Source organism: Rhipicephalus microplus, chromosome X (genome assembly GCF_043290135.1).
Source record: "Rhipicephalus microplus isolate Deutch F79 chromosome X, USDA_Rmic, whole genome shotgun sequence".
In the NCBI taxonomy this organism is placed as follows: Eukaryota; Metazoa; Arthropoda; class Arachnida; order Ixodida; family Ixodidae; genus Rhipicephalus; species Rhipicephalus microplus.
The window spans coordinates 422963605-422987994 of record NC_134710.1 but is presented as its reverse complement, the minus strand read 5'-3'; the positions used below and the strand labels follow the sequence as shown (position 1 = coordinate 422987994).

At 48.5% G+C, this 24390-nt stretch overlaps 1 protein-coding gene across 2 annotated transcripts in view; it reads left to right on the top strand.

The window, feature by feature from the left end:
• Nucleotides 1-24390, top strand: part of LOC119160937 (DNA mismatch repair protein Msh6) — a 619403-nt gene that overhangs the window by 234534 nt on the left and 360479 nt on the right. For both annotated transcript variants that reach the window (XM_075880344.1, XM_037413220.2), the window contains exons 14-16: nt 13185-13256; nt 13309-13504; nt 19362-19431. In XM_075880344.1, coding sequence (XP_075736459.1) covers nt 13185-13256; nt 13309-13504; nt 19362-19431 — 338 coding nt within the window. The remainder of the gene's footprint in view (nt 1-13184; nt 13257-13308; nt 13505-19361; nt 19432-24390) is intronic.

The window sequence follows — 24390 nt, the reverse complement described above, 5'->3', positions numbered from 1 at the left end:
TAAGTACAATTGTTGGGATGCGACCTCCCGGTTGTCTGTCAAATAGTTTTTGCAAGGAACGGTGTTGGTGTGGTTTGAAAACCACGGAGAAACAATAACAACCTGGGAAGCGTTTGAGAAAGAAATAGCGAGCTGCTTCGGGGACCCATTGATGAAGAAGCGGTCTGAGCAAACTTTGATGCAGCGTGCTCAAGTCCCTGGTGAAACATGAACAACGTATATTGAAGAGATTCTGAAATTGTGCAAGTCTGTAGACCCACACATGAAAGAAGATGACAAAATTGGGCATCTCCTCAAAAGGGTTGCTGAGGACGTCTACAATTTGCTTATCGGCAAGGTCACCTTGGCATCTGTAGCGGACGTAATTCAACACAGCCGCACGTTCGAGGCCCTGAAGGCTAGGCGAATCACTCCCAAATTTGGTAGACTTTCCAACGTCACCACCGTTTCAAGTGTCGACGTCCCTCCAACATCATCCTGTGATCTTGCCTCGATGATCAGGCAAATCGTACAGGAGGAACTTGGACGACTTGATGTCAACCCGCCGAGGGCACATGCTAGCAACGCCTCCCCGCCATACGACACAATGTGTGCTGCCGTTGATGCCACGCTATATGATGTGCCCCAATCAAGAGCACTAGAGCCCCCAACTGACAACCTACGTCATCGCCGTGGTTTCCAGAACGCCTCCCGCCAACCACCTACAATGGTCTCTTCGTGGGACGATCATGGGTACATGGCGCCTCGTGGAAAGTTTGGCGACGTGCGTGAGGCCCCTGTGTGCTATAACTGTGGTCTCCGTGGACATGTGGCTCGATTCTGTGGTCAGAGGCGTCGCCCCCAGCAGCGCTACTACGAGGGATCATCAGCTTCTCGACAAAGCAGCTGGCGCGGTGGTATGCACTCGATGCAGGACGCGTACGTCGGGGACGGCTTCTAGCAAACCACCCACAGTGATATACACATGTGGGACGCAATTTCTGCCGGAATTCACGCAACGATTCGCCTTCCTCCGAGCAAAGCTTGACGCCCCCCGCAACACGCCGGTTCCATTCCCCGTCTTCTGGTTGACGCGTCACCTTGCCGCCTCCGGTAAATTAGGTGGTGCGGCCAATGGAGGTGAGGTCGCCGAACATTTTCCACTGCATCCACCTATGCCTCCACCCGTTTTTATGACGCAAAATAAGGTCCCTGTGCTTATCGATGGACTTCCTATGATGGCTTTGATAGATACTGGAGCAGCTGTTTCAGTGATGAGTCTTAACTTCAAATTGCGGCTAGGACATAAAGTGATGTTTCGCTGGGACAGTTGTGCATCATTTCGTGCAGCGAGCGGGGAGACGCTGTGCCTGATCGGTGTGTGTGTTGTTAGTGTCACTTTGGGCGACAAGGTGTTCGAGGCTGAATTCGCCGTCCTGACCAGCTCCACTTATGATATCATCTTGGGGATCGACTTTCTACGCGAGTGCGGTGCTACTGTAGATTGTGGTGCTGGCGAGATTATGCTATCCGCATTTACTCACGATCCCAGGCGCTGTCAAGGATCTATCACCGTCATTGAGGATGTTGTCTTGCCGCCCAACTCGATGAAGAACGTACGTGTGGACGCCTCTGCCTCGGACGCCGGCATGTTTGATGTTCTTGTCGAGCCCGTTCCTCTGAATTTCGCCAAAAAAAATGTGCTTGTTCCACATTGTGTTCTGTCGATCAGTGATAGACGATCAGCCTTATGGGTGTCGAACTATTCAAATGAACCTGTCATGCCACCCTGCGGATTGCGACTCGCCTCCTTAGAACAAAATACGAACAGTTTTATAGCATCTCTAAGTGACGTGAGCGTAGATCATATTCGTGCAACGCACTATACTGAAGCCAACTTTCTGAGTATGGTAAACAAGTCGCTATCATCAGAAAAACGTCAAGCTTTGGTCGAACTCCTTGCGAAGCACGCTACTATATTCGACTTCGCGCAGAATGAAGAGCAGATAAGTGTACCCGAGTCGCGTACTCGCCACGGGATTGACACAGGATCTGCTCACCCTATCCGGCAGAAACCATACCGTGTCCCATCTGCGGAGTGCAAGGTCATTGCTCAAGAGGTAGAAGAAATGTTAAAGAAAAGGGTCATACAGGAGTCGTGTAGCCCTTGGGCTGCCCCTGTGATTCTTGTCCGAAAGAAGGATGATACATGGCGATTCTGCGTGGACTACAGACGGCTCAACTCTGTTACTAAAAAGGATGTCTACCCGCTTCCCAGGATTTATGACGTCATCGATTGCTTACATTCGGCATCGCACTTCTCCACGGTGGATTTGAGATCTGGTTATTGGCAAATCCCCATGCACCCGAATGACAGAGAAAACGGCCTTCATTACCTCAGATGGTCTATTTGAATTCAATGTAATGCCTTTTGGCCTATGCAATGCTCCAGCCACGTTTGAGCGCTTCATGGACTCTATATTACATGGACTAAAGTGGGAAGTTTGTCTTTGCTACCTGGACGACATTATAATTTTTGGCCGTACATTCGATGAGCACAACCATCGTCTAGACATTGTTCTCACCTGCCTTGAGAAAGCTAAGCTCACCTTGAACTCCAAGAAGTGTCACTTTGGCAGCCGTGAGACTAACGTTCTCGGTCACCTGGTGGACAAGCATGGCATTCGACCCGACCCCCAGAAAGTCGCTGCAGTCCGCAGCTTCAAACAAGCTCAGTCGGTACGAGAGTTGCGAAGCTTTTCGTGCCTATGCTCGTAATTTCGTCGCTTCGTGCCCAAGTTTGATGACGTCGCTTACCCTTTGGCGTCCCTACTCAACAAGAACGCACCTTTTCGATGGTCAACAGAATGCGGGTCGTCTTTTTCGCAACTCAAGTTTGTTCTTACGTCAGGGCCCGTACTTCTCTGCTATGACCCGTCTGCTGCCACAGAAGTTCATACCGACGCCAGTGGTGTAGGTATCGGCGCCGTCTTGGTCCAACGCCATGGAGCTGCTGAACACGCAGTTGCCTATGCCAGTCACTGTTTAAGTAAACCGGAGCGAAACTATACTGTCACTGAGCAGGAATGTCTCGCGGTTATATTCGCCGTGCACAAGTTTCGCCCTTATATCTATGGACGCCGATTCTCGATTATCACGGACCTCCATTCTTTATGTTGTCTCACGGGACTACGGGACCCATCTGGTCGTCTTGCTCGTTGCGCGTTACGATTGCAAGAACACGACTTTGAAGTCGGTTACAATAGCGGCCGTTCTCATGCTGACGCCGATTGCCTTTCACTGCTTCCCCTTCCGACAACCGAGTGTGACGCTGACAACTTTGATGAATATTTGGCAGTAGTGGATACTCCGTTTCCTGACCTAACAACATTTCGAGCAGAGCAACGCAGTGACAACAGTCTCGCTTCTTTATTTCCGGAACGAATGGTCAACGTGGTTTCGTCGTAAAGAATGGCGTTCTTTACAAAAAGAATTATTCCGGCGTAAGCTCTCGCCTACTCCTAGTTGTGCCTACCAGTCTGCGATAACACGTACTTAGAGCAGTGCACGATGACCCAGCATCTGGCCATATGGGTTTTTCTAGGACATTTTATCGCACGCAAGAACACTTCTTCTCGCCGAAGATGCGTAAAAGTGTCGCGACATATGTTGCGAGCTGTGAACAATGTTCGCGATCAACTGACGGCAACCGATGGATTATTGTGGGCGTCGACCTCCTCACACGCTACGGCGAAACTGTGGCGATTCCTGCGGCAACGGCCACTCAACTTTCACAGTTCATCCTGTAGCACGTTATATTACGCCTTATCCCCCCGTGTCATCATCAGTGATCGTGGGCGGCAATTTGTCGCCGATGTAGTTGAAGACCTCCATCGTCTCACTTCATGCCATTTCCGTCACACTTCTCCGTATCACCCGCAGGCTAATGGTTTGACGGAACGAACTAATAGGACTCTTGTCAACATGATTTCCATGTATGTGTATTCCGGACACAAAACATGGGACGCGATTCTGCCATTTATAAATTTCGCCTACAACACTGCACAGCACGAAACAACGAGATACAGTCCATTTTATCTGCTCTAGGCACGCCAACCCCGCACAGCTCTTGACACTATTCTTCCGAGACTGATGAACCTACTCTCGCCGAAACCATTTGCCGTGCAGAAGAGGCCCGGCGCATCCCCTGTCTTCGAACTTTCGTCTCCCAGAAACGCTCTAAGAACCGTTAGGACAGAAGTCACCGGCACGTCTTGTTTGAGAAAGGGGATTTGGTGTGGCTTTGGACGCCGCTTCGCAAACGAGGCCTCTGCCAAAAGTTTCTGGCCAACTACACTGGTTCGTTTGTTGTCCTGGAACGTCTCAGCGATGTCACATACGTGATATCTCGGCTGTTGTCAACTGGCTGCCGCTCAAGCAAGACCAACGTCGTTCATGTCGCCCGTTTAAAGCGCTATCATCATCGCAACGAAGCCTAACTCTCCCGGTGGGCATCTTCTGCAAAGGGGGAATTGCTACGATACTGAGGGGTGGGGTGGAAGAAGCGGCGCAGGTCGTGTACGTCCTTGGGCACGGGAAATCGAGGATTGCTCGAAGTTTCTCCCGGTTTGGCTAATGGAGCCTTCGCCCAGCATTAAGCCAAGGAGCTGAACTCGGGTTTGCGCTAGTTGGGCCTTTGCGGGGTTTAACGCCATCTCGACGGCTCTCACCCTCTCGAGCACATCGGCAATGTCGGGCAAGTGTTCTTTGAACGTTCGTGAATAAATCACGATGTCGAAGTAGCACACGCAGTAAGACCACTTTGCTTACCCGAGGACGCAGTCCATGAGTCTCTGAAAAGTCACAGGAGCATTGCAAACACCAAAGGGCATACGAGTGAACTCAAATAGTCTTTTGTGGGACGTTAACGTGGTCTTGCACCGGTCACGCTCATTCATCCAGACCTGTAGATAACCTTTGGAGGCATCTAATGTGGTAAAGTACCGTGCAGTGCCGAGGTTTCCTACGATGGAGCTTATCGAGGGGAGCGGACAGGCATCTTTACGAGTCACTTTGTTCAGACGGTGGTAGTCTACGCACAGGCGATGACTGCCATCTTTCTTAGGCACCAGCACAATTGGAGACACCCAGGTGCTGGACAAAGCGTAAATAATGCCAGCTGAGAGCAACTCGTCCAGCAAGCCGTCAATTACCTGCCTCTTGGTCTTGCTGACGGGCCTGGGGTTACACTCAAAGGAAGAACGTCGCCAGTTTCGATCAAATGGCTCATTAAATCGATACAGCCTGGTTGATCGGTGAAGAGCTTATCGTATTCGCGTAACAGTGCCGACAGACGAGCCTTCCTTCAGTGTATCATCCATTCGAGTCGCACAGGCGGTCAAAGGATGCGGAGCCTCTTTGTGTCACGCCGCTTGATCCCGATGGGGATTTTTTGCTGACGAGTACATGGCACAGGGGCCAGCCCCCGAAGTTCGCAAGCGACATGGTTTTGACGCCTCTACTGCACAGGCAACAGAAAACTCCGGTGGGCTGATGAACGGCTTTAGCTCAGAAAAAGGTCCGTCGCGGTAGCCTCCATTCACAATGTCCACTAGGATACCGGTTTTCAAGAGAAAGTCCCGACCGGGAATTAGAGGAACACTAAGCTCCGGGAGATAAACGAAACACGCGCATCTCATTCGGCTTCCCCATCTGACAATCAACGTCGTGGCGCCTGGCGACTGGGCCACGCCTTTCGCGAAGGTGAATGTCGTTCGTCTGTCCCGCAAGTGCACCGAGTGCTTCTGCAAGTGGGACACCTGTTCGCCAAAACAACGAAGTGCCTGTGCCCGTGTCAAGCAACGCCGAGAATTTGCGGCCGGAAATGGTGACCGAAATAAACGGCGCGTGCGCACCAGCAAGACTGCTTGCCCGGTACGCAGAGGGGAGAAGCAAGGGTTCGGCTGCTTGTGCCTTCATGAACGGCCCGTGCTCCCGTTTCCCTGCCTCAAAGGAGGCACAAACGTAGAGCACTCGCTCGCTATGTGCCCTTGTTGACGGCAAAGGATTGATTGATATGTGGGTTTTAACGTCCCAAAACCACCATATGATTATGATGGCAAAGGAAGTAGCGCACTTTATTGCGGTCCCTTTCCCAAGACGGAGCAGCTTCCAGCTTCAGGGGTCGGTTCGCCGCGTGATCGAAGGAACCGCTCTGACGAACGTCACCACCGGCGATGCGCTGGGTCAGATATCGACCCTGCTTGCCCATGTCGAGTTGCCTCAACACAGGCTGCGCGCCTCCCATATGTGTAGGGATCTAAAGCCCGACCGCTTATCCCCCTAGTTCACCCACCTATAGCGGTAGCCGCAAAAGCAGCTCCGGCGGGCTGTTGCTGTTGGGGAAGGGTTATGGCCCCTTCCCACGTGCTGTGCGCTTCAAGGGCCTTGCTGGCCGGCAGGTGATAGGCATGCAAGGCGAAAATGTCGCCTTAAATGCGCTTTGCCTCGACGGCCAACTCCTCAAAATCACATAAACGACCGCCGGGCATGTACGCCGAAAAGGTCGGGTGTGCCTGCCTGATCACCCGTTCGACGCGCTCCTCATTCGAGGCTCTGAGCTGAGCGATAGAAAAAATTGGTTCTGTATCTGCATGTGATCTGCAAATGGCGTCGAAAGGCGACAGTGTTGCGTGTGGAGAGAATGAACAAAACATTTATTTATGTTCTGTGCAAGAAAATCGGTGAATGGTATTCCGGAGGCGCTGCGTTAGAATGCCTCGAGCGTGCAGCGGAGGCAAACGGGTGCATCAAGTCACATCGCACTTGAGACATGAGCGTTATCTGGCAATCGCATAAGTGTGAACAATCGCACAAGTATGAACGCTGAAGCATGAGCAACATTAGTGGGCGCTGCGTATAGGGTCGGCCGTTTGGGGTATTGGCTGGTGCTGTTCAGAATACTCGGTTCGTGTTGAGAGTGGACAAACAGGCAAATGTGCAGACAGACAGACCAAAGTTTTTGCCTCGAAGGTCCCCAAGAAAGACTATCATCTTTAAAAACGGTCTTTCATCGCGCGTGCGTACTCCTGAAACGACTCATCAGGAGCTTGTGTGTGGAGCTCGAGCTCGCGCCGCATCCTACTCTCGTAGTCAGCGGGTAAGAATTCGCGCAGGAAGGCCGCGCGGAACTCCTCAAGGGTTTCTGCTCGTTGGCTGGAAAGCTGATGCCACCTAGCCACTGTGTCAGTCGGTGAAGCCGGAACAACGCGTCCGAGCACTTCCTGGTCGTCTAGACTTATGGCTCTCTGGTAACGTCCAAGTCGAGGTAATCTCTTGCACTTTGCACATCACCATACCCACTGTAGGTCGGAACGGCCAACATGACTGCGGGATGAGGGCGTTTCGGAACGGCCGAAAGCGTTTGGACTGCCCCCGTGAGTGCCTGAATGATTTGGGCGGTATTTTCTAGCCGCATCTGTGCACCCGATTCAAAGGAAGCAGTCAGTGCATTGGCGGGACGGGTGGGCAATGGGGAACTGTCTTTAAGCTCGATAAGCGGGGCGGTTTCAAAATGGATACCGGCCGTCGCGTCTGTTGTTCACAGCTGCCTCTTGGGGCAGCTTCACATGAAATTGCTAGGCCGCTTGCGGCTGCGGTGCGGGCACGTGCTCAAAATGAGCCTGGCTGCTAGGTTGCGTAGCAGCCAGTGGGCAAAATTCAGCAATGGCTGAGGCCGCGTTTTCATTCTGCGCCCCGGAAGCTCCACTGGGAGCAGTTTCGGAGTGCTGTGACATGGAACTCCCATCCGTTCCAAAGGGAGCAGTAGCAGTCCAATTTGCCCGTGTGCACTGTTTGGGTTGGGCTATGGCCCCGGACCCAAAACACGCTACCTCCCCAGTGGGAGCTGTTACGTAGCGCCTCATGTCATCCCAACTTGGGCTTGTGACAAGTGAGGGTGCGCAATAGTGATGCTCAAGGGACGCACTGGTCTTGTTCTTGAGCAGTGCGGTATCTGTGAAAAGCGTCAGCGAAAAAAACTCGCGTGTAGCAGACATAACGCGGGTAAACATGGCGAGCCTGATTCGCAAAGGCGGGCTGACTCGGCTAAGACTAATCAAAGGCTTAATGAGCCTTTGATACCGCGTTAGGCGCCAGTGTGGTGACTGCGCTACTCACCGTAGTGCATGATCACAGCGAGTTCAGGCTTAGTGAGCCACAGGTTCGCGTCTCCGTCACCTACCCATGTGTAGCTCACCGCTCTACACGTGCTCAACTAGCTCGGTGCGGCAAAACAGGCATTGTTCGACCAACAGAAATACACAAACACTTTATTGCTTTTGGTGGCACCCCAAACAGTACAACGTCCGCTCCCGGTACTCAAAGAGCAAGGGCTCTCGCCCGCGAACGTTCACGATAAAAGGAAACCGCGAGCACGTTGCAGTTGGCAACGGCGAGCTTTGACACGCCGGTCGGGAAAAGGTCCCTCCCAGCTATGCTGCGCACTCTCACGATGGCCACTGGGCCTGGTCGCGAGAGTTACGGCAAACCTCAAACGCGTAGGCCTATGGCAAGTGCGGCTTGGTGTGGTGCGACCACTTCAAGCACTAGGCACCGCTGTTGGCTTAACGTACGGCACTGAAGTTAACACTCAGGTGAACACGCCTCCCGGGGTTGCCAAGGCACCCATGCAGGCTACAGTACGGCGGTTCCCAAACGGGACGCTAACGGAGAAAACAAGTCTTATTAGGCGTCAACCAACGGAGGAGAGCCTTTCCGGCACACATGTGACTCGGCCTCCCAATTCTCGCAGCTCCCGAGAACACGTGGCGCTCGTGGTGCCATCTAATCTATCGCCATGTGCCATTACCAGAGCACGGGAAATGAAAAGAAGCGGCTGTTCGGAGAATGGTCGCGGGCGCAACTCAGACCACCAGAAGGCACAGTGATAGCGCAATGGCGCCGTTTTGCTACAATTTCATAGACCTGTCTCTAACTGCGCGCATTTAAGTGTTCGCAACTACGCCTAACTCAATTTGTTTAGCTGCTTACACGGCATCGAACCGGTCATGGCCATTAAATCTGTTTTTGCAAATGAGTTCAGCAGAGACCCGCAAGGTGGCGGAAGGGTTAAGAAAAGGAAAGAAGACAACTAACCACCAGTTTGTAGCGCAACGCCTTGAGGAAATCCATACGGATTTCTCAACAAGAAAAGCTTCTTTGTTTCTGAAAAATTACTCCTGGTGCGGGGTTTCAACCTTGGATCAACGTTTTTCCCAGGCGATCACTCTGCCAATTGAGTTAACCAGGAAGCTAGCAATTGATAGCGCGAGGGCGACTTCTCAATAACTCGAAGCACTTGGACACAAGTATTGCAAACTAGTTCTGCGGAAACCCGCAAGGTGGTGGAAGGGTCAAGAAAAGGAAAAAATACAATCATTTGTTTGTAGCACAAAGTCACAAGGAAATTCGTACGGATTTCTCAGAAAGAAGAGCTTCTTAGTTGCGTGAATTTTGCGGCCACACCTGGCCACACACCGCCCCAACATTCCAACCACGGTGTTAGTTCTTAGTTGCCAAAAAATTCATCCTGGTCCGGGGTCCAAGATAGACCAGGATGCATTTTTCTGCAACTAAGAATTAACACCGTGGTTGAAATATCGGGGAGGTGTGTGGCCAGGTGTAGCCTCAGAATTCACGAGTGGATGATTCGTGTGAGTGCTCTGCTGGTGGCAGCGGCGAAGTAGGCTTAGCTCCAGTGCAACGATGAGAGGCGAACTTGTGTGCCTGTGGGGCGGCAAGATTGAGCTTGCGAGAGTGCTTGGTGCGGTTATGGGACAACTCCTTCTCTTCGTTGGCATTTTGGGATTGATATGCCTGTGTCCATACCACCTTAAGTGTCAGCTTTGTGTTTGGACAGAGCTTGATTCAATAGATAAGTCACGGAAGCCAATGGCAGACAGGCTGTATACGAGTCTTTCTTTAACAGCAGCTGATGGGTAGTTGTAATGCTTAATCATCCTTCACAGTTCTGCATAGTACCTACCAACGCTTTTGTCGGGAAGCTGAACATGCCCACAAAACCTGGACAACTCGTAGAGCTTGTTGGCCAGGTGCACGAATACTTAGTGAAGTAGGCGGCAACAACTTGGTATGAGGCGAGTGACTGGGCGTTGACTGAGAGCGTCTCAAAAAGTGGACATGATTCAGGGCCTATGCATTACTGTAGCGAGCATACCTGCATGTTTTCTGCCACTTTTGTCAGTCCCGAAAGCACTGCAAAGTCCTTGTAGAAGCTGAGCCATGTGGACCATGTTGCCGGGTTCGCGAATCCGAAAGGTGTTTGTAGCGGAAGGTTGACGCTGTTTGGTTTCGTTGGCCCAATAGTGTCAAAGAGCATTGTGCATCGTTCCGTCGTAGCCTAGCTTGGGCTGTAGGGCGTTATTCCTTCGTTACTTACTCCCCTTCACGCGATATGACCCCACTTCTGACACCATGTCTTGTGGTTAGTGCTGTAGGGGCGCGCACATGCAGAGATTGACATGTACGCTAACTGGTTTGAACGAAAGTAGACCCCACTTTTTATCGGACATGAACATATATAGGTATGTAGGCATGCAAGTAACCGGGGGTGCCACACTCTGGTGGAGGCCTAATAAAAGGGCTGAATTGTCTTGATCTTTACAGCTATCTGAGAGAGTAGTAGTGCCCTGGCACTGGTGAGAACGATGCGTAACGAGATCTCTGCTTGGACACTACAAAATAGTCATCTCGGGTGCATTGACAGCAAAACTACATAGTCTCATCTCAAGGTTGTGGCAATAGTGGTATGTGTGGCTAGCATCCTTGCAGTGGTAGCAGAACAGGCAGAGGTTAAAGACACACTAACATACCTGCAAACTCTTCCGGTTTTCCCATAAAATGTACCAATTTCGACCATGCTTACGATTTTATGAACCTTGCCTGAAATTTTACGAAAAATATTTCATTTTCGATAGAAAAAAAATCAAGTTAGTAAAGTAGCGTGGCCTCCGTAATGGGCTACGGTGCATTGCCATAGGTAGTCGCTGAGGCCATAAAAACGACGTGCTATATTCGGCCACCAGGGGAGAACAATATAGGCCCTTTCACAGTTTATAAACACACACCTTTATTGATATCTGGTTTTGTCTGCGAATGTGCCCTAATAGCATCGGTGAGCTAGAAGAGATTTAGAAAATAGCCCATTCATTTTCTAGACTTTTGTTCCCTCATTTGGCAAATTATATTCAAACACATGCTCTTTTGAGCTACTTAATAACTATAAGAAACTCCCTTAAGTATTGTGCACGTTCCTGTTATCTGAAAAGCTAAAAAGAGCCCCGCCGTGGTGGTCTAGTGGCTAAGGTACTCGGCTGCTGACCCGCAGGTCGCGGGTTCAAATCCCGGCTGCGGCGGCTGCATTTCCGATGGAGGCGGAAATGTTGTAGGCCCGTGTGCTCAGATTTGGGTGCACGTTAAAGAACCCCAGGTGGTCAAAATTTCCGGAGCCCTCCACTACGGCGTCTCTCATAATCATATAGTGGTTTTGGGACGTTAAACCCCACATATCAATCAATCAATCAAATCAAAAGCTAAAAAGAGCTTTTCTTTACCCTAAAAAAAAATTAAAAACGTGCTTTCAGTTTCGACGTTAGAAGCTGGTAAATGAGGTGACCAAAAGCTTTTTGGGGTACAACGCTTGTGATCTTGAAACCGTTTTTATATAGGTGATATCATCACATATCTGCCAAGTCTCCCGCATTGTCTTGGAGACTCCCATATTTCGACCGTTTCTTACGTATGTACGATTGCCATGAAATCTCCCAGAACTCAAAATTTGTGTGCAAGATCTGGCCCCATTGACAAAAATGCAGGTCAGTCTGTTCCAGGCTTTTCGCGAGCCCATCGGATTTTGTCACAAACGAATTTGAGAGGCGTTCATCTAAATGTACAGTAGAGTCTCAGTGATGCGGAACCATGGCAGATATGCATTCATGAAGTTCCCCAGCTAAATTCACGTGTCTGTTGGGCCAAAATTCGAATGTTCCGATTTTCCTAATCGCGGCGTGTGATATGAACTTTAGTACCGAAACTGTAGGATGAAGGCCGATCGAGAGCAGCGTGCTCGAAGGTTTGGAGGTATGTGTGCGACCAACGCATGCACTGTCACGGTGCGTGTGGTTTTTGTTGCCAGAACCACTGCGGATTAAACCGTGGTTATTCGACATGATCATGTACGGCGACGCCGTTACTGAGAGAACTCCAATAGTGTGCGCGTGGCCAACTCTCCACCATTCAAGCAATGCTGCTTTCCGCAAACTATGTAGACGAAATTGCGGCAGTTGCGATTATAGATAGCATAAAACGACTTAGTTTTGAAGGCACGTGGATAGAAAACAAAACTATCGTTTGCCGCAACCATCACACACAAAACCACGGTCACAGCGATACGATAGCGATCTTCGAGCTGCGAGAGCACGTGGCTGACGCAGCGGTAGATTAAAGGCGGTAAAGACAAAAAATAAAAGGCTAAGAAGTGCTTTGCCGTTCCTGTCCGTAATACTGACCGCCCTTATTGGGTAGAGGTCCATGCTCTGGCTGCTGGTCTTGCAGCTTGCGGTTAGGTAGCTTGTTGCTATGGGATTGTGCTGGTGTCTTCTGTGCAGTATGGGCTTAATTTGTAGGCTGATGAAGATGTCAGGTATGTGGACGAACAAGCACCTAGCCCAGATGTGATAGGGTTATGAGGGCAAAGAAGGCTGCAGCATAACTGATAAATATGAAACTCCTGAGGGGGTGGACTTGTGCCTAGGAATTCAAAATTCAAAGTACAAAGTGTGCAAGCTGTACAGTGATAGCCGCAATGAAAGTAGTTGGCCACTGATTTTTTAGGAAATGTGGGGTCTTTTACACATGAACGAAGAAAAATTGCGGTGTTTTCGCTGGGACTCCCATTACCTCCTCCAGAATGAGCTCGACTAAAAGTATTGTGTGTGCAATCTTGTCTTAATAGTCTAAAAAAAAGAACAAGAAGTATCCTAAATGTTGCAGCTCTGTGCGAAAGTAGCAGTTGTCTGTCAACGGAATGAGAGCACCTCGAAGTGAAAAGCTAAGCTTGTGCATTAATATGGTCATTAGGTGTTTCCCATGAAAACATTCATAAGACCCCACTTTTGTTTGGGCAGCTTGGCCAGTTCAGCGATGACTCCTTCTGCTCCAAGCTGCGCACAGCTGTGTCCCATCATCCACCTGCTCAGGTGAGTTTGTGGATAGCCTCTGAGTAGTTTGGAGTAACTTTGTGCTGTGCAGGTGCTCTATCAGAGTGACCCCGCGCTGCCTGCTGGACTTCGTCAAGTGTTTGAGGGGCCTCTTCACTCGGTTCCTCAGCAAGCGCTCCGGCCAGGAAAGGAACTCTGGGATGTGCCACACACTCTGCGGCGTTTGCGAGAGGGTGCCTATTTTGGTGACAAATACCCTGCTGTCTTGCAGTCATTTTTAGATCCAGGTGATGAACTTTATAGTACACAGTAGTAGTAGTAGTAGTAGTAGTAGTAGTAGTAGTAGTAGTAGTAGTAGTAGTAGTAGTAGTTGTAGTTGTAGTTGTAGTTGTAGTAGTAGTAGTTGTAGTTGTAGTTGTAGTAGTAGCAGTAGCAGTAGTAGTAGTAGTAGTAGTAACCACATGATTGTAAATGAAGTAACGATGCAATCCATCCAAGCAACACGTGACACACTGTGGACACTGCAGATAGAGAAGTCCTACATGCATATAGAAAAAAAATTTTTGCATCACATGATTACATAAGCAATAGTGAACCAGTACTAATTGCTTAGGAAAGGACAGATTATTCCCACCCAGCAGACGTGTATTCTTCACTATCTTTCGAGATTGGTCTGCCTATTCCATTCCTGCATGCAATAACACTTTCCCTTACCCTCCCTCATTGTGGAAGAGCTTGCTTGTGGTGTGTAGGAACACTTTAATGATAAACATCAGATGTACTTCACTTCGAGAGTCTGTCTTTTTTATTGCATTTTATTTAAATTTGTTACCCTTGTGTGTGAACTAAGAACTTTTAAGGCTTAATGAGCAATCTCAGCCTCCTCTAGGCATGAAGACAGTGACTCTGTGTTGCTCTCTCTTTAGAACAAAGATCTAGCAGCACCAGACAATGCACAGTTTAGGGCAGCATTAGAAACAAGCAAGCTCCCGCACCAGAAGTGCGAACATGAAAACAATACTGCTAGTGCTTTGTCACTAGAGGATACTAATCGTGGAGCTGTGCTTTAGTGAGAACTAGTTGACCGGCTTGTGTGAGCATAGCACAGTCTCAAGCCTTCAATGAATACTACCACAAATTTGGCTTTACTTCTAAAAAAAATTAAGGGGAGATGCTACTCGAAATACGATTTTCTTTAATAAAAGTCTGAATTTAACACAAATTGGCATGCTAATAGAGTTTTTTCTCCTCTTTTCAAATATGTCATTTATTTTCATGTAGATTGCTTGGTTTTCTTTCTGTAGGTCAGATACTGCAAAATTATGGCCATTGTTATGCAACAATTCTGACCTAAAAAATTTGAGATAAAGCATGCAGGTATAGCTGACTATGATCCTTTGGAACTGTAGAGTGCAAAAAACTAAATAAATTTTGTGTGTAAAAAGGTGAAATACAATAATAAAATAGAAAAATTTACTATGGCTCTAGTTGCCAAGGGCTTTCAATGTTATGTAATTTTTGAAAAACATAATCAAGCAGCACTGACAATCTGAATAGATACTTGCACTCTATGGGCCTTCATCATGCTATGTGCAAAATTTCATAGAGGTATGACAATTCTAAGTATACGAACTAGCGTGTATAAGAAGCACAGATCACACAAAACTGCAAAAGGAGAAAAACGCATTTGAAAGTTTGAAACTTTTTTTTTTTTTATCACAGAGTTGTTAGAAATGCATAATCTTTGGCCATAATGTTCAACAGAACTTTGAAAAGCACTGCAAGTTACTAGAACTGTCCTGCAGCATAGGTTGTGCCCTCACGGTCCTTGCGAGCACTCTCTTCTAGCCGTGCCCTTTTCACTCCACGACGACGGTGGGCCCTTGCTTCTGCTGTCAGACGCTCGGACATTCTCTTGATGCGCCTCGCATCGCGGGAATCACTGAAAGTAACTAGATCTCTAGATGGCAGTATGTTGGGCTCTTCCAGGATGTGCTCGAAAGTAGCATGACCCTTGTTGAACCACAGAATTGCCATAGCTGCGACAGTCTCGACAACCGTTCGGGAGACAAACTTAGTCTTGGGGCAAAGTAGCCAAATTTTGCTGTTGAGGGATTCCGATGCGTTCTGGGTTTTCCCTTTGACGCATCAAGCAAGGAGCTTCTCATCCGTTAGCCGCTTATAAATGGGCAAAACAGCCAATCCCTGTGCTTTTGTCAGGAGAGGTGTGTGGCGTGGTGCAGGTTCACCAAGTGCTTCAGCGCGTTGATGTTTGCACCACGACTCTGTTCCTGCAGGGCAAAACTTGTGGCTGCCAGCATTGTCAGTAGAGCATGAGTGGAAGTACGAAGCCCATACTGCAGTGTACATATCCCGTACACTCCCCCTGTTGCTTGTTATGGCAATCTGATAGTGTGTTTGGAGCTTCTGAATGGCTGGCTCTTTCATTTTCTGCCCTCGTGGTAATGGCACATGCAGCTTCCGTACCGCGATGCCAAGTATCTTGGCCACATGATTAGTGCAGTCTTCTTTTTCTATATTGACAGCACCATAGACTTTTGACTCTGCAACTGCACTATATGCTTTGCTGTCACCGTCACTCAAGAATGTCATGAAATGCAGTGGGGTGTCATAAGTCAATGTTCTCTGCCAAATGCGCATTGCAGCCTCCGTTTCCATGGCATGGGAGGAACAGTCTGCATTTTTTTCACAGACTGGGCATGGAATGCCTGCCACACTTCCTCGTCTGGGCCCATATCCTTGTGCCTACTGCATGTCAGGCAGTAATTTGATATGACCTCGAAGTCTAAGCAGAGGCCAGTATCTAAGGAGATAACTGCGCCAATCTCGTTGTGGCTTTTGTGGCCCCTCTTCTGCCAAGTGCCGTCGAACATAACAGCCACATCAGTTTCGCCTGCTACTTCTTTCGTCAACTCTCTGGATCGGCGTAAGTTTTCACTCACAGCTGCCATGGCAGCGAAGAAGTGCACCTTCTTTGCTATCGAAAATAATCCTCGGTGGTGCATTGGCTTTGGGAGTCCAATAATGGAGCAAAATCTCGACCATTGCTCATGCCCAATGCCGACAGCGCATGCAGCTCCCACTGTCATATCGTTGGCTCACTCGGCTGCTGCCGTACGCCGTAACACGCAGTGGCGTATAGGAGCACGAAAGAACAGTCGCTGAGCATTCGCTGTTTTCGCAAGGAAGTTCGAGGAGCGACGAAAGTCTCTTGCGCTTTTCTGCCGGCTCCTGAACGGCAAGTTTTTGAATACCGCAAGCAGGGCATGCCGCACCTGCCAGAAGTGCCGTCAGCAAGAGGGTGTCGCACAAAACTTTCGTTGCACAAACCTCATCGCGCTGTCTTTCGTCTTTTTCGAAGAAGCCGAGCTTCTTTTCCGAAGCACTGACGAAAGAAAGCGCAGCGTCAATCCCTTCATCGCAGCCACTGTCGCTCGCGCACTCGTCGATGCCGCCGTCAGGCCTAGCACACGTAGGCGCGTTCTCGTTTGTCGCCGTCGTTCGGGGCGCTTTACGCCGCCTTCCCTTGAACTTGTGCTTCGTTCGAAACTTCTGCGGTCTCACATTGCACTTTTTCGGGCTTGTCATCGCGGAAATATGCGTAGACGTGCAGAAAAACAGACGGACCAAATGTCAATGGCCGCCACCAACACAGCTGACAATGACTCGGTAGCCAATGGCGATGCAGCTTAGGGTGCCGCGCGTTTCAAACCGCTCAAACCACGTGATAAAAAGGCCTTGTTCTTTATTTTTATTTTTTTGCCCACGTACGAAACTGGCGGTCGTCGGAGCTGTAAGAAGAAGGCCGGACGCAACTTTCCCAACCGATCGCGATGGCGGGCCGCACTGCGACGGGGAGCAGCGCGCAGTCAAAGATGGCCAATATCGGCGCAAATTCACGAAATTTTGGGCCACCGCGATGCCTTCATACACATTTTTTTTTGCATTTTGCGGTTCGAATTTAGTTTTGAAATTTTCACAGATGAAAGAAGAAGGTTTGAAGATTACAATGCAATAAAAATCAGAAATACGAGAAATTTCGCTAAAAACGCGATTTTTCGACTCGCATCTCCCCTTAAGCATAGCATCTCAAGGTATGTACAGACTGTTTCAAACTTAGCGGAAATCTAGAAGCGCATGGCATCGTGATGTGGCCAGCACTGCAACCACACACCGTTAGCCCCCTGCGCGTGCACAGAGGATTCAGGAGTGTAGTTTTTAACAGTGTTGTCTGCTACGGTGGCTCTTGCTTGCGGCATTGCTGGCCAGCGCGCTGATATCATTGTTAGGGCAGGTTGATAATCTGCAATAAATGTAGTGCGACGCCAGCTTCTCAGCCTTTATTTGTGATAACGGGGTGCTGCAAGCAGAATTTGACTACATACCTTGTTTGCTCTCTCGAAACGCCATAGTGCTGCGTGCGTTCATGAATATTTCTTCACAGTGTGTGCAACGCAATACACTTGGACGAGGAAGACACGACAATGAGCATGCAATGTGCGCAATGCACGCAATGTGTGCATTGCACGCAATGTGCGACAAACGCAAGGTGGTGTAGTTTTTACAATAGCGTTCAATAATCTTAAGGTGCCCTTTCCTTGGTATACAAAATATGATAAACCAGGCAAACAAAAACTGCTCATTACGACTTTTTTCAGCCGAATCGAAAACATATGCAAAACGAAAAAATTGCAAAAACTTATGGCAGACAAGCCTGTGTTTTATTGACCTCAATCTGGATCTTGTGATGCCACGCCCCCATCGTCAACAAATGGAACATGCTGTGGCGGAACATATCGCTGACACCGTGCATTCACTGCCGTCTAGAATGAGCCCCATCATTACCGCTGGGGACATGAACTTGCGTCACGAGTACATTTCGAAACCAGGAGCGACTCTTTCCAGTTATTAAATATCATAAGGTGGTTGTTCTATTCGAAATCATGCCTCAATTGATTGCCATTTGTTTTGTTGTGTTAAACCCACACAACTGCTGAGCATTCACCACTGAGTGCTGTGATTTATTTAAAGTCAAATAGAGACCACGCACGGTGCATGCTCATGATCGTGTCTTCCTCATCCAAGCTTACTTCGGCGCGCACACAATGAAGAAACATTCGTGATGTTTCGATAGAGCAAACAAGGTATGCTGTCAAATACTGTTTCTAGTGCCCCATTATCTTGAATAAAGGCTGAGAGAGTGGCAGCGCACAACGTTTAATGCAGAGAAGCGTTGAAAGTTGGCATTGGTACGGGAACATCTGACGAAACTACGCAGCAAGACGGGACATGAAGAAAGAAAGCATGTGCGAGTTGGTTGTTCCCAATTGTTTCTTCGCATTCCATCTTGCAGCGCAGATTTTTCTGAAAATGATTAGTGCAGAGTATCAGCCCAGTTCCCACATTAACAAGGATATCCGTGTGCTAGCCCAGTGGTCCTCATTCATAGATGGTTCGGGAACCCCTTGTGGACTCGTGGAAGTGATAGGGGACCCTTTGCAGCAGAGGGGAGGGAGGGGGGATACGTAGGTTTAATAACACAACTGGAGCATGAGACAGGCGCCTTTTTTTGCTACCAAAAGCATCAAACAAACGTGCCACATCACTTCATTTTAGGCAGTTCATCAATATGTGGCGCAGTCACACTTAAACAGAGTTGCATACCTGAAGGCACATTCAACCTGTTTCAGTATTACCTTTGAGTCACGGCCGGGCTGAACTCCAAGCAATGTATAAAAAAAGCGGTTGAGGGTTTCGCGAATCATAAAAGTGGCTTCGCGGACCCCCCAGGATCCGCGCACACCCATTTGAGAACCACTGTGCTAGTCGCCAACGCGGCACGCGTTCTGTCGTAGCAGACGATGCGGTTCAACTTTCAAGCCTCTTAACATCTGCGCGCGCGTTAGCTGCTGCTGGTGCGCGATTGCAGTGCTAGTCAGATCGTGGTGCCGGGAGCTCCGAGATTTCGCCTTAGTAGGAAACAGCCTGTACAAGTACTACACTGTTCTGAAAGTGCATACTAGCTGTTACTTCTGTCCTGCTTTTTAAAGATCACTACCCACAAGGGGTGCGGCTCTTGGTTATGCTCTCTTATTTAAACAGCTGTGTACTTAATTTGTGCAGCTGACTCCACGAACTTGACTCCCCAGGAGAATGGCTGTCTTGCTCTAAAAGCCTTGGGTGCCTGTGTTTGGTGAGTCCACTGTGCCCATTATACAAACTATTCTAGCTACAGAAGTTGCTGTGCATATGAATGAGAACTCACTGACAATGATGCCAAAGGGATGTTAATAGTAGTAATTGTGATTAGGCTTGTGAGAATAGTGAATTTCAGGTTCGAAGTGAATTCGAAGCGAATAGTAATTTTGATCGAATAATTACGAATCGACTTTGAATGGTATGTATGACATATAGAAAGAGGAATATTTTTCATGACCAAACTAACCTGCACAATATTTCTTTTAAATTGAAATAGGGGCTCTATGCAATGAATGAATGAATGAATAAACATTATTTAAAGTCTGACAGTTTTCACCGGGCGAGGTGGGGGAAGGGGGGGTTAAATCCTGTCCCTTCCCACTCTCCGCCGAATATGATGGCGGTGCCCCAGAGGACCGTTCAAAGTCCTTGGGACTTGGGCAGCATCTTCAGCTTGCCGGACGGGCCAAAGCTTGTTGGCCTATGCAATTGCCATTTTTTTTTTTTTCCGTTCATAGGAAGTCGAAACAACCTTGACTTGTAGTTTCGGTAGGATGCCAGCGATAACCTCTAAGATACTTAAGGGGGGATGCTACACCTTCCAAAAACTTTTTTATTTTTGCGAGTACCTCAGTCAAATTTGGAGAGCCTATGTAGATTTTACTGCTGATTTCAAAAATCTCATTCTTTTTTTGCTGTGACAATTAGTTTTAAAGATATAATGAACTGCGACTTCTTCTATTAAGGCCTAATTAGCTAATTAACTGTAACTTGGATATTGATATGCAACCTATAGAACCAATTCGGTATGTTCACAGTGTGCAATAAAGTATAAATCATTGTTCTGGGCTATTTCGAAGCAAAGTTGTGGGATGTTGAATATGACATGAAAAATTTCCCCATCTACACTTGAAACAAAAGATCTATTTAGAGAATTTTCTCCAAAAATTATTACAATAAAACTTACTTTACGACACATCCCCTGCATTTATCTTCGAAACAAAAAAGAAATCGTAATGATAACCCAGATAGAACAAGAGATATTGCTCCGGCATAATGGGAAGCACATGAAAATTGTCGTTTTGAGAAATCGAGAAAAAACGTGGGCACACATTTTTATTGCAGAAGATGCAACAAGACAACCTCAAAACGCACCAGAAGCATAGTCTGAATGCATTCTGTGCTCATGCCTCCTCTTCAATAGCTTCCGCAGTTCCAATGAGGCTGTTCTTTCCTTGTTGGAGACAATGCTGCGACGGTGGTCTTTTTCTCTCGCTCTCCTGGCACCAGTACTTGTCGCATTCATGTCCATTTCACCTAAGATTGCCGTTGGAGAATTCAAATTGCCCGTGTTGAAGCGCAGCACTGCTTCTGCAACAGCTGCTTCAACAGCGAACAGGGACGCATGGTGCTCCTTGGGGGCCAAACTCCAGATTACCGAATGTAGGCTCTCGTTGGAGTTCTGCGTTTTGCCGCGTTCGCACCTCTGAAGCAGGGCTCTTTCCGAAAGCCGGGTATAAACCGGTAGTAATGCCTCTGCCACGTCTTTCGGTAGATTGTAGGCATGCCTGGGGTCGGGCTCACCCTTTGCTTTTGCGGCATTGTGCCGACACCATGAAGTTTCACCAGCTGGGCACAGACTGTGGTCCGAGCATTCATCAGTGGAGGTGACGTGGCGGTATGTGGCCATCACAGCCTTTTGCATCTCGCCCACGTCACCTTCATGCGATTTCAGAGCTCGGCCATAATATGTGCTCAGCCTGGTGATCAGCTCACCTGTGAGCCTGCCTTTCCCACCAAGGCCTCTTTTCCTATCGCACTTTTGTTTCTGCACCAGGTTTCTCAATGCGGTGCCCATCCGTTTCTGTACATGATTAATACAGTCTTCCTTCTGCACGTCAATGTAACCATACACCTTGGCGTCTTGTATGGCGCAAAATGTCCTAGTCTCCATCATACAGCATAGTTGTGTAGCGCAGGCCATGGCGTTCAAGCGACCTCTGAAATAGAATTAGAGCCGCCTCCACTTCCATTTGCCCCGCTTTGCTGTTCGTATTTTTTTGGCATTTGTGGTTAGCCTTCCATTCTTGATAGCCCTCACTACTAGGCTTTGGGCCCACCTCGCAGCCTAGGCAAAAGTTGGAAAGAACGACGTAGTCCAACACGTAGCCAGTAAATAATTCGATAACTGTGCCCACGCCGATGTGGGAAGAATGGCCTCGCGTCTTCCACGTGCCGTCGTAGCTAACGGCAATATTGCCCCGGTGGCCGAAGCACAAGTCATCATAAATTGTTCTAACCTTTTCCGCACATTCGCTCATAGCAGACTCAGCCGCTCGCGTTGCAGCGGGTGCCAGCGTGTTCTTCAAATGCCGCTGAAACGTCTTGTGGTGCATACCGCGGTGTGAGATGCCCATTGTTGCGAAAATATCGTTCATTTTCGTTTGGCCGTTGCCGGTAGCCACCATCGCCCTCGAAGCGAGAAGATTTACTTCAAACGGATTGCACGTTTTCGTGCCGTTCGCGCGGGGCGAAGTCCATTCATTCGCGATCTCGCCGCACCTTTCACACTGCACTAGCACTTTCACGGCAAGTCCGTAGTCCCGATCCCCTCTGACGATCGTAGCCGGTCCGTGGCAGGCTTTGAAACACAAGGTACCCATTATCGCGTTTAGGATATCTAGATGCATAAGCAGATAAGGAGCAGCGTGGTCAGAGTCCTGTGCGGTTGCCTCGCTACAACTCGCGGTGAAAAAGTCAATTTTCCGTGCAGTTGCTGCCGCCGATGAAAGCCGGTCGAGCGTCGCTTTCTCCCGGGCATGATTTTCTTTAACTTCGGCGTTTGTCACCACCTTGGCGTCGATTCGTAGTCGTCCGGAGTTCGCTTCACTGTCATCGTCGTCGGAGGCAACGCGCTCGGTCGCACCATCGCTGAACGGCCGCGAAGCGTCGACACATCGTTCGTCGGAGTCAACCAAGGGCTCTGATGACTTCGTAGACTTTCTCCCACGACCTTTGCGTTTCCTGCGACCAAATGCGTGCACGGTCCGATACTTTTTTGCGTTTCCAGGCATGGCGATACGATCAGAAGCTTCAGAGTGCTCTGCCGATTTCGAGGCGTCACAGCGGTAACCCTTTCAAAATGGCGTCGGGTCGCGTATGCAGGCGCAAGCCACGAGCTTCCAGCCAACCGGAAAGCGCCATTTCAGTCACGTGCGCCGTTTAGCCAATGGCAGTGAGCGCGGCTCTTTGTCTTTGAGGCCCCGTTTTTCGAGTCGGGGAAACGCTCAATGTTGCTTACTGAATAAAAAAAAACAGCCGAAAACGCGTTCTTTCAAACAAGACCAAAATGGCGCCGATCGAGCGCGTAGTTCCCGCGTATCGTAGAGCCGAAACCTGCGCTATTCGCCCTCAATTTAAAGGGCAGGACGCCCGTTTTCGGTTTTTTAAAGTTGAATAACGATAAAAGTTGATGGTATTCGGCTATGAAATTTTGTAAATAGGTGCGCAATGATGTCGGGAACGCGAAAAGAAGGTCCGCGAAAACTCGATTTTTTGGCTGATTTTCGGTCCCGAAGTGCCGCGTTCCCCCCTTAACGTCTGAAAATTTATTATACTTGGAGCATATGAGTTATCATAACAAGCTTATTGAAATGAGGAATTGATTTAAGGGTAGCATGTTCTTTTAAAGGGGGCCTGCAACACTTTTTTAAGTAGCTATGGAGCCAGTAAACATGCTTGTTGCCTCATCAATTTACCCCGGCAAAGTTTCTAGAATCAGTTCAGTACGAGCGGAGTTCTAAAAATGTTGCACGCTGCAATTACATTCTCTCTTCTTGTCCCCACGAAATAGCCGGAAGTTAAGCAGGGAGGAATGGCATGGCGAAAGAAAATACGACACATGCACTTCGTGACCTTGAGCACTTCTTTTTCTTTTTTTTTCTTGAAATGCACGAATTCTCAGTGCAATCGCGTACGTACTCGTGGACAAGCAGCGCATGGCAGCCTGGCGCCATCTCTTAAGCATTATGCGTACTATGCATGCTATCAATACAAACAGCTTCAATCTAATCCAAGCCAAGCCTAAGTGACACGGGCACAATATAAGTACAGTCGAACTCGAGTATATCGAACTCGCCAAAAAACGTTTAATAGTTCACTATATGGCATAATTCGATATAGGCCCGGTATAGGATTTGACACAAAGGCACATTACAAATTATAAGAAAAGTACTTTATTAATATGGTGGCTTACTTGCGACCCCTACTGTGATACAAAATAGTCCCAGATTTTCTTCTGGGTCAACGACTTCACTGTCTGCAACAGCACGCACGCCTCCACGTTGTCAGAGTCGAAGCAACTGAGGCCGCAACCTTTCACATTCACGCAATAGCGGGAATGTGAAACACAAATGCACTATGATGGTTCAGTGAACTGGGAGCGCGGGGGTAAACACAGACACAAAGCAAAGAAGAGGCACACGAGCGCTCAACTAACAACTGGTTTATTCTCACGTTTGAAGGACAGATAAGTACACAAGGTTGCGCGTGTCAACAAAAATAGGATGATAGTGTGAGCAGCAAGCATGACCTTCATTCGATGCACTTGTCTACGAATTATCAATATAGTTAAACTCACAGTCAAGTAATGATAATGATGGATGGCTAATACAATGATTCTTATTTCGAGAAATGTGATATGCTTCGGAAATTTTACGCGTGGTTTGAAGCGGATGCCAGAAAAGTACACTTGTTTTTTCAAACAACGGTTGACACTTGCAGGAATTGCTATGTGAAGATAAAAACAAAAAAAAGGAGTATTTTTCAAGGAACTCAAATGCTCCCTGAGGCGTATGTCCAAACATCGCCCGGTCTGGCCGATCTACATGCAACCGCACGTTAGCGGTATGCTATACACCACTCCTAAAACACACTTAACAAAATGTTTTGCATG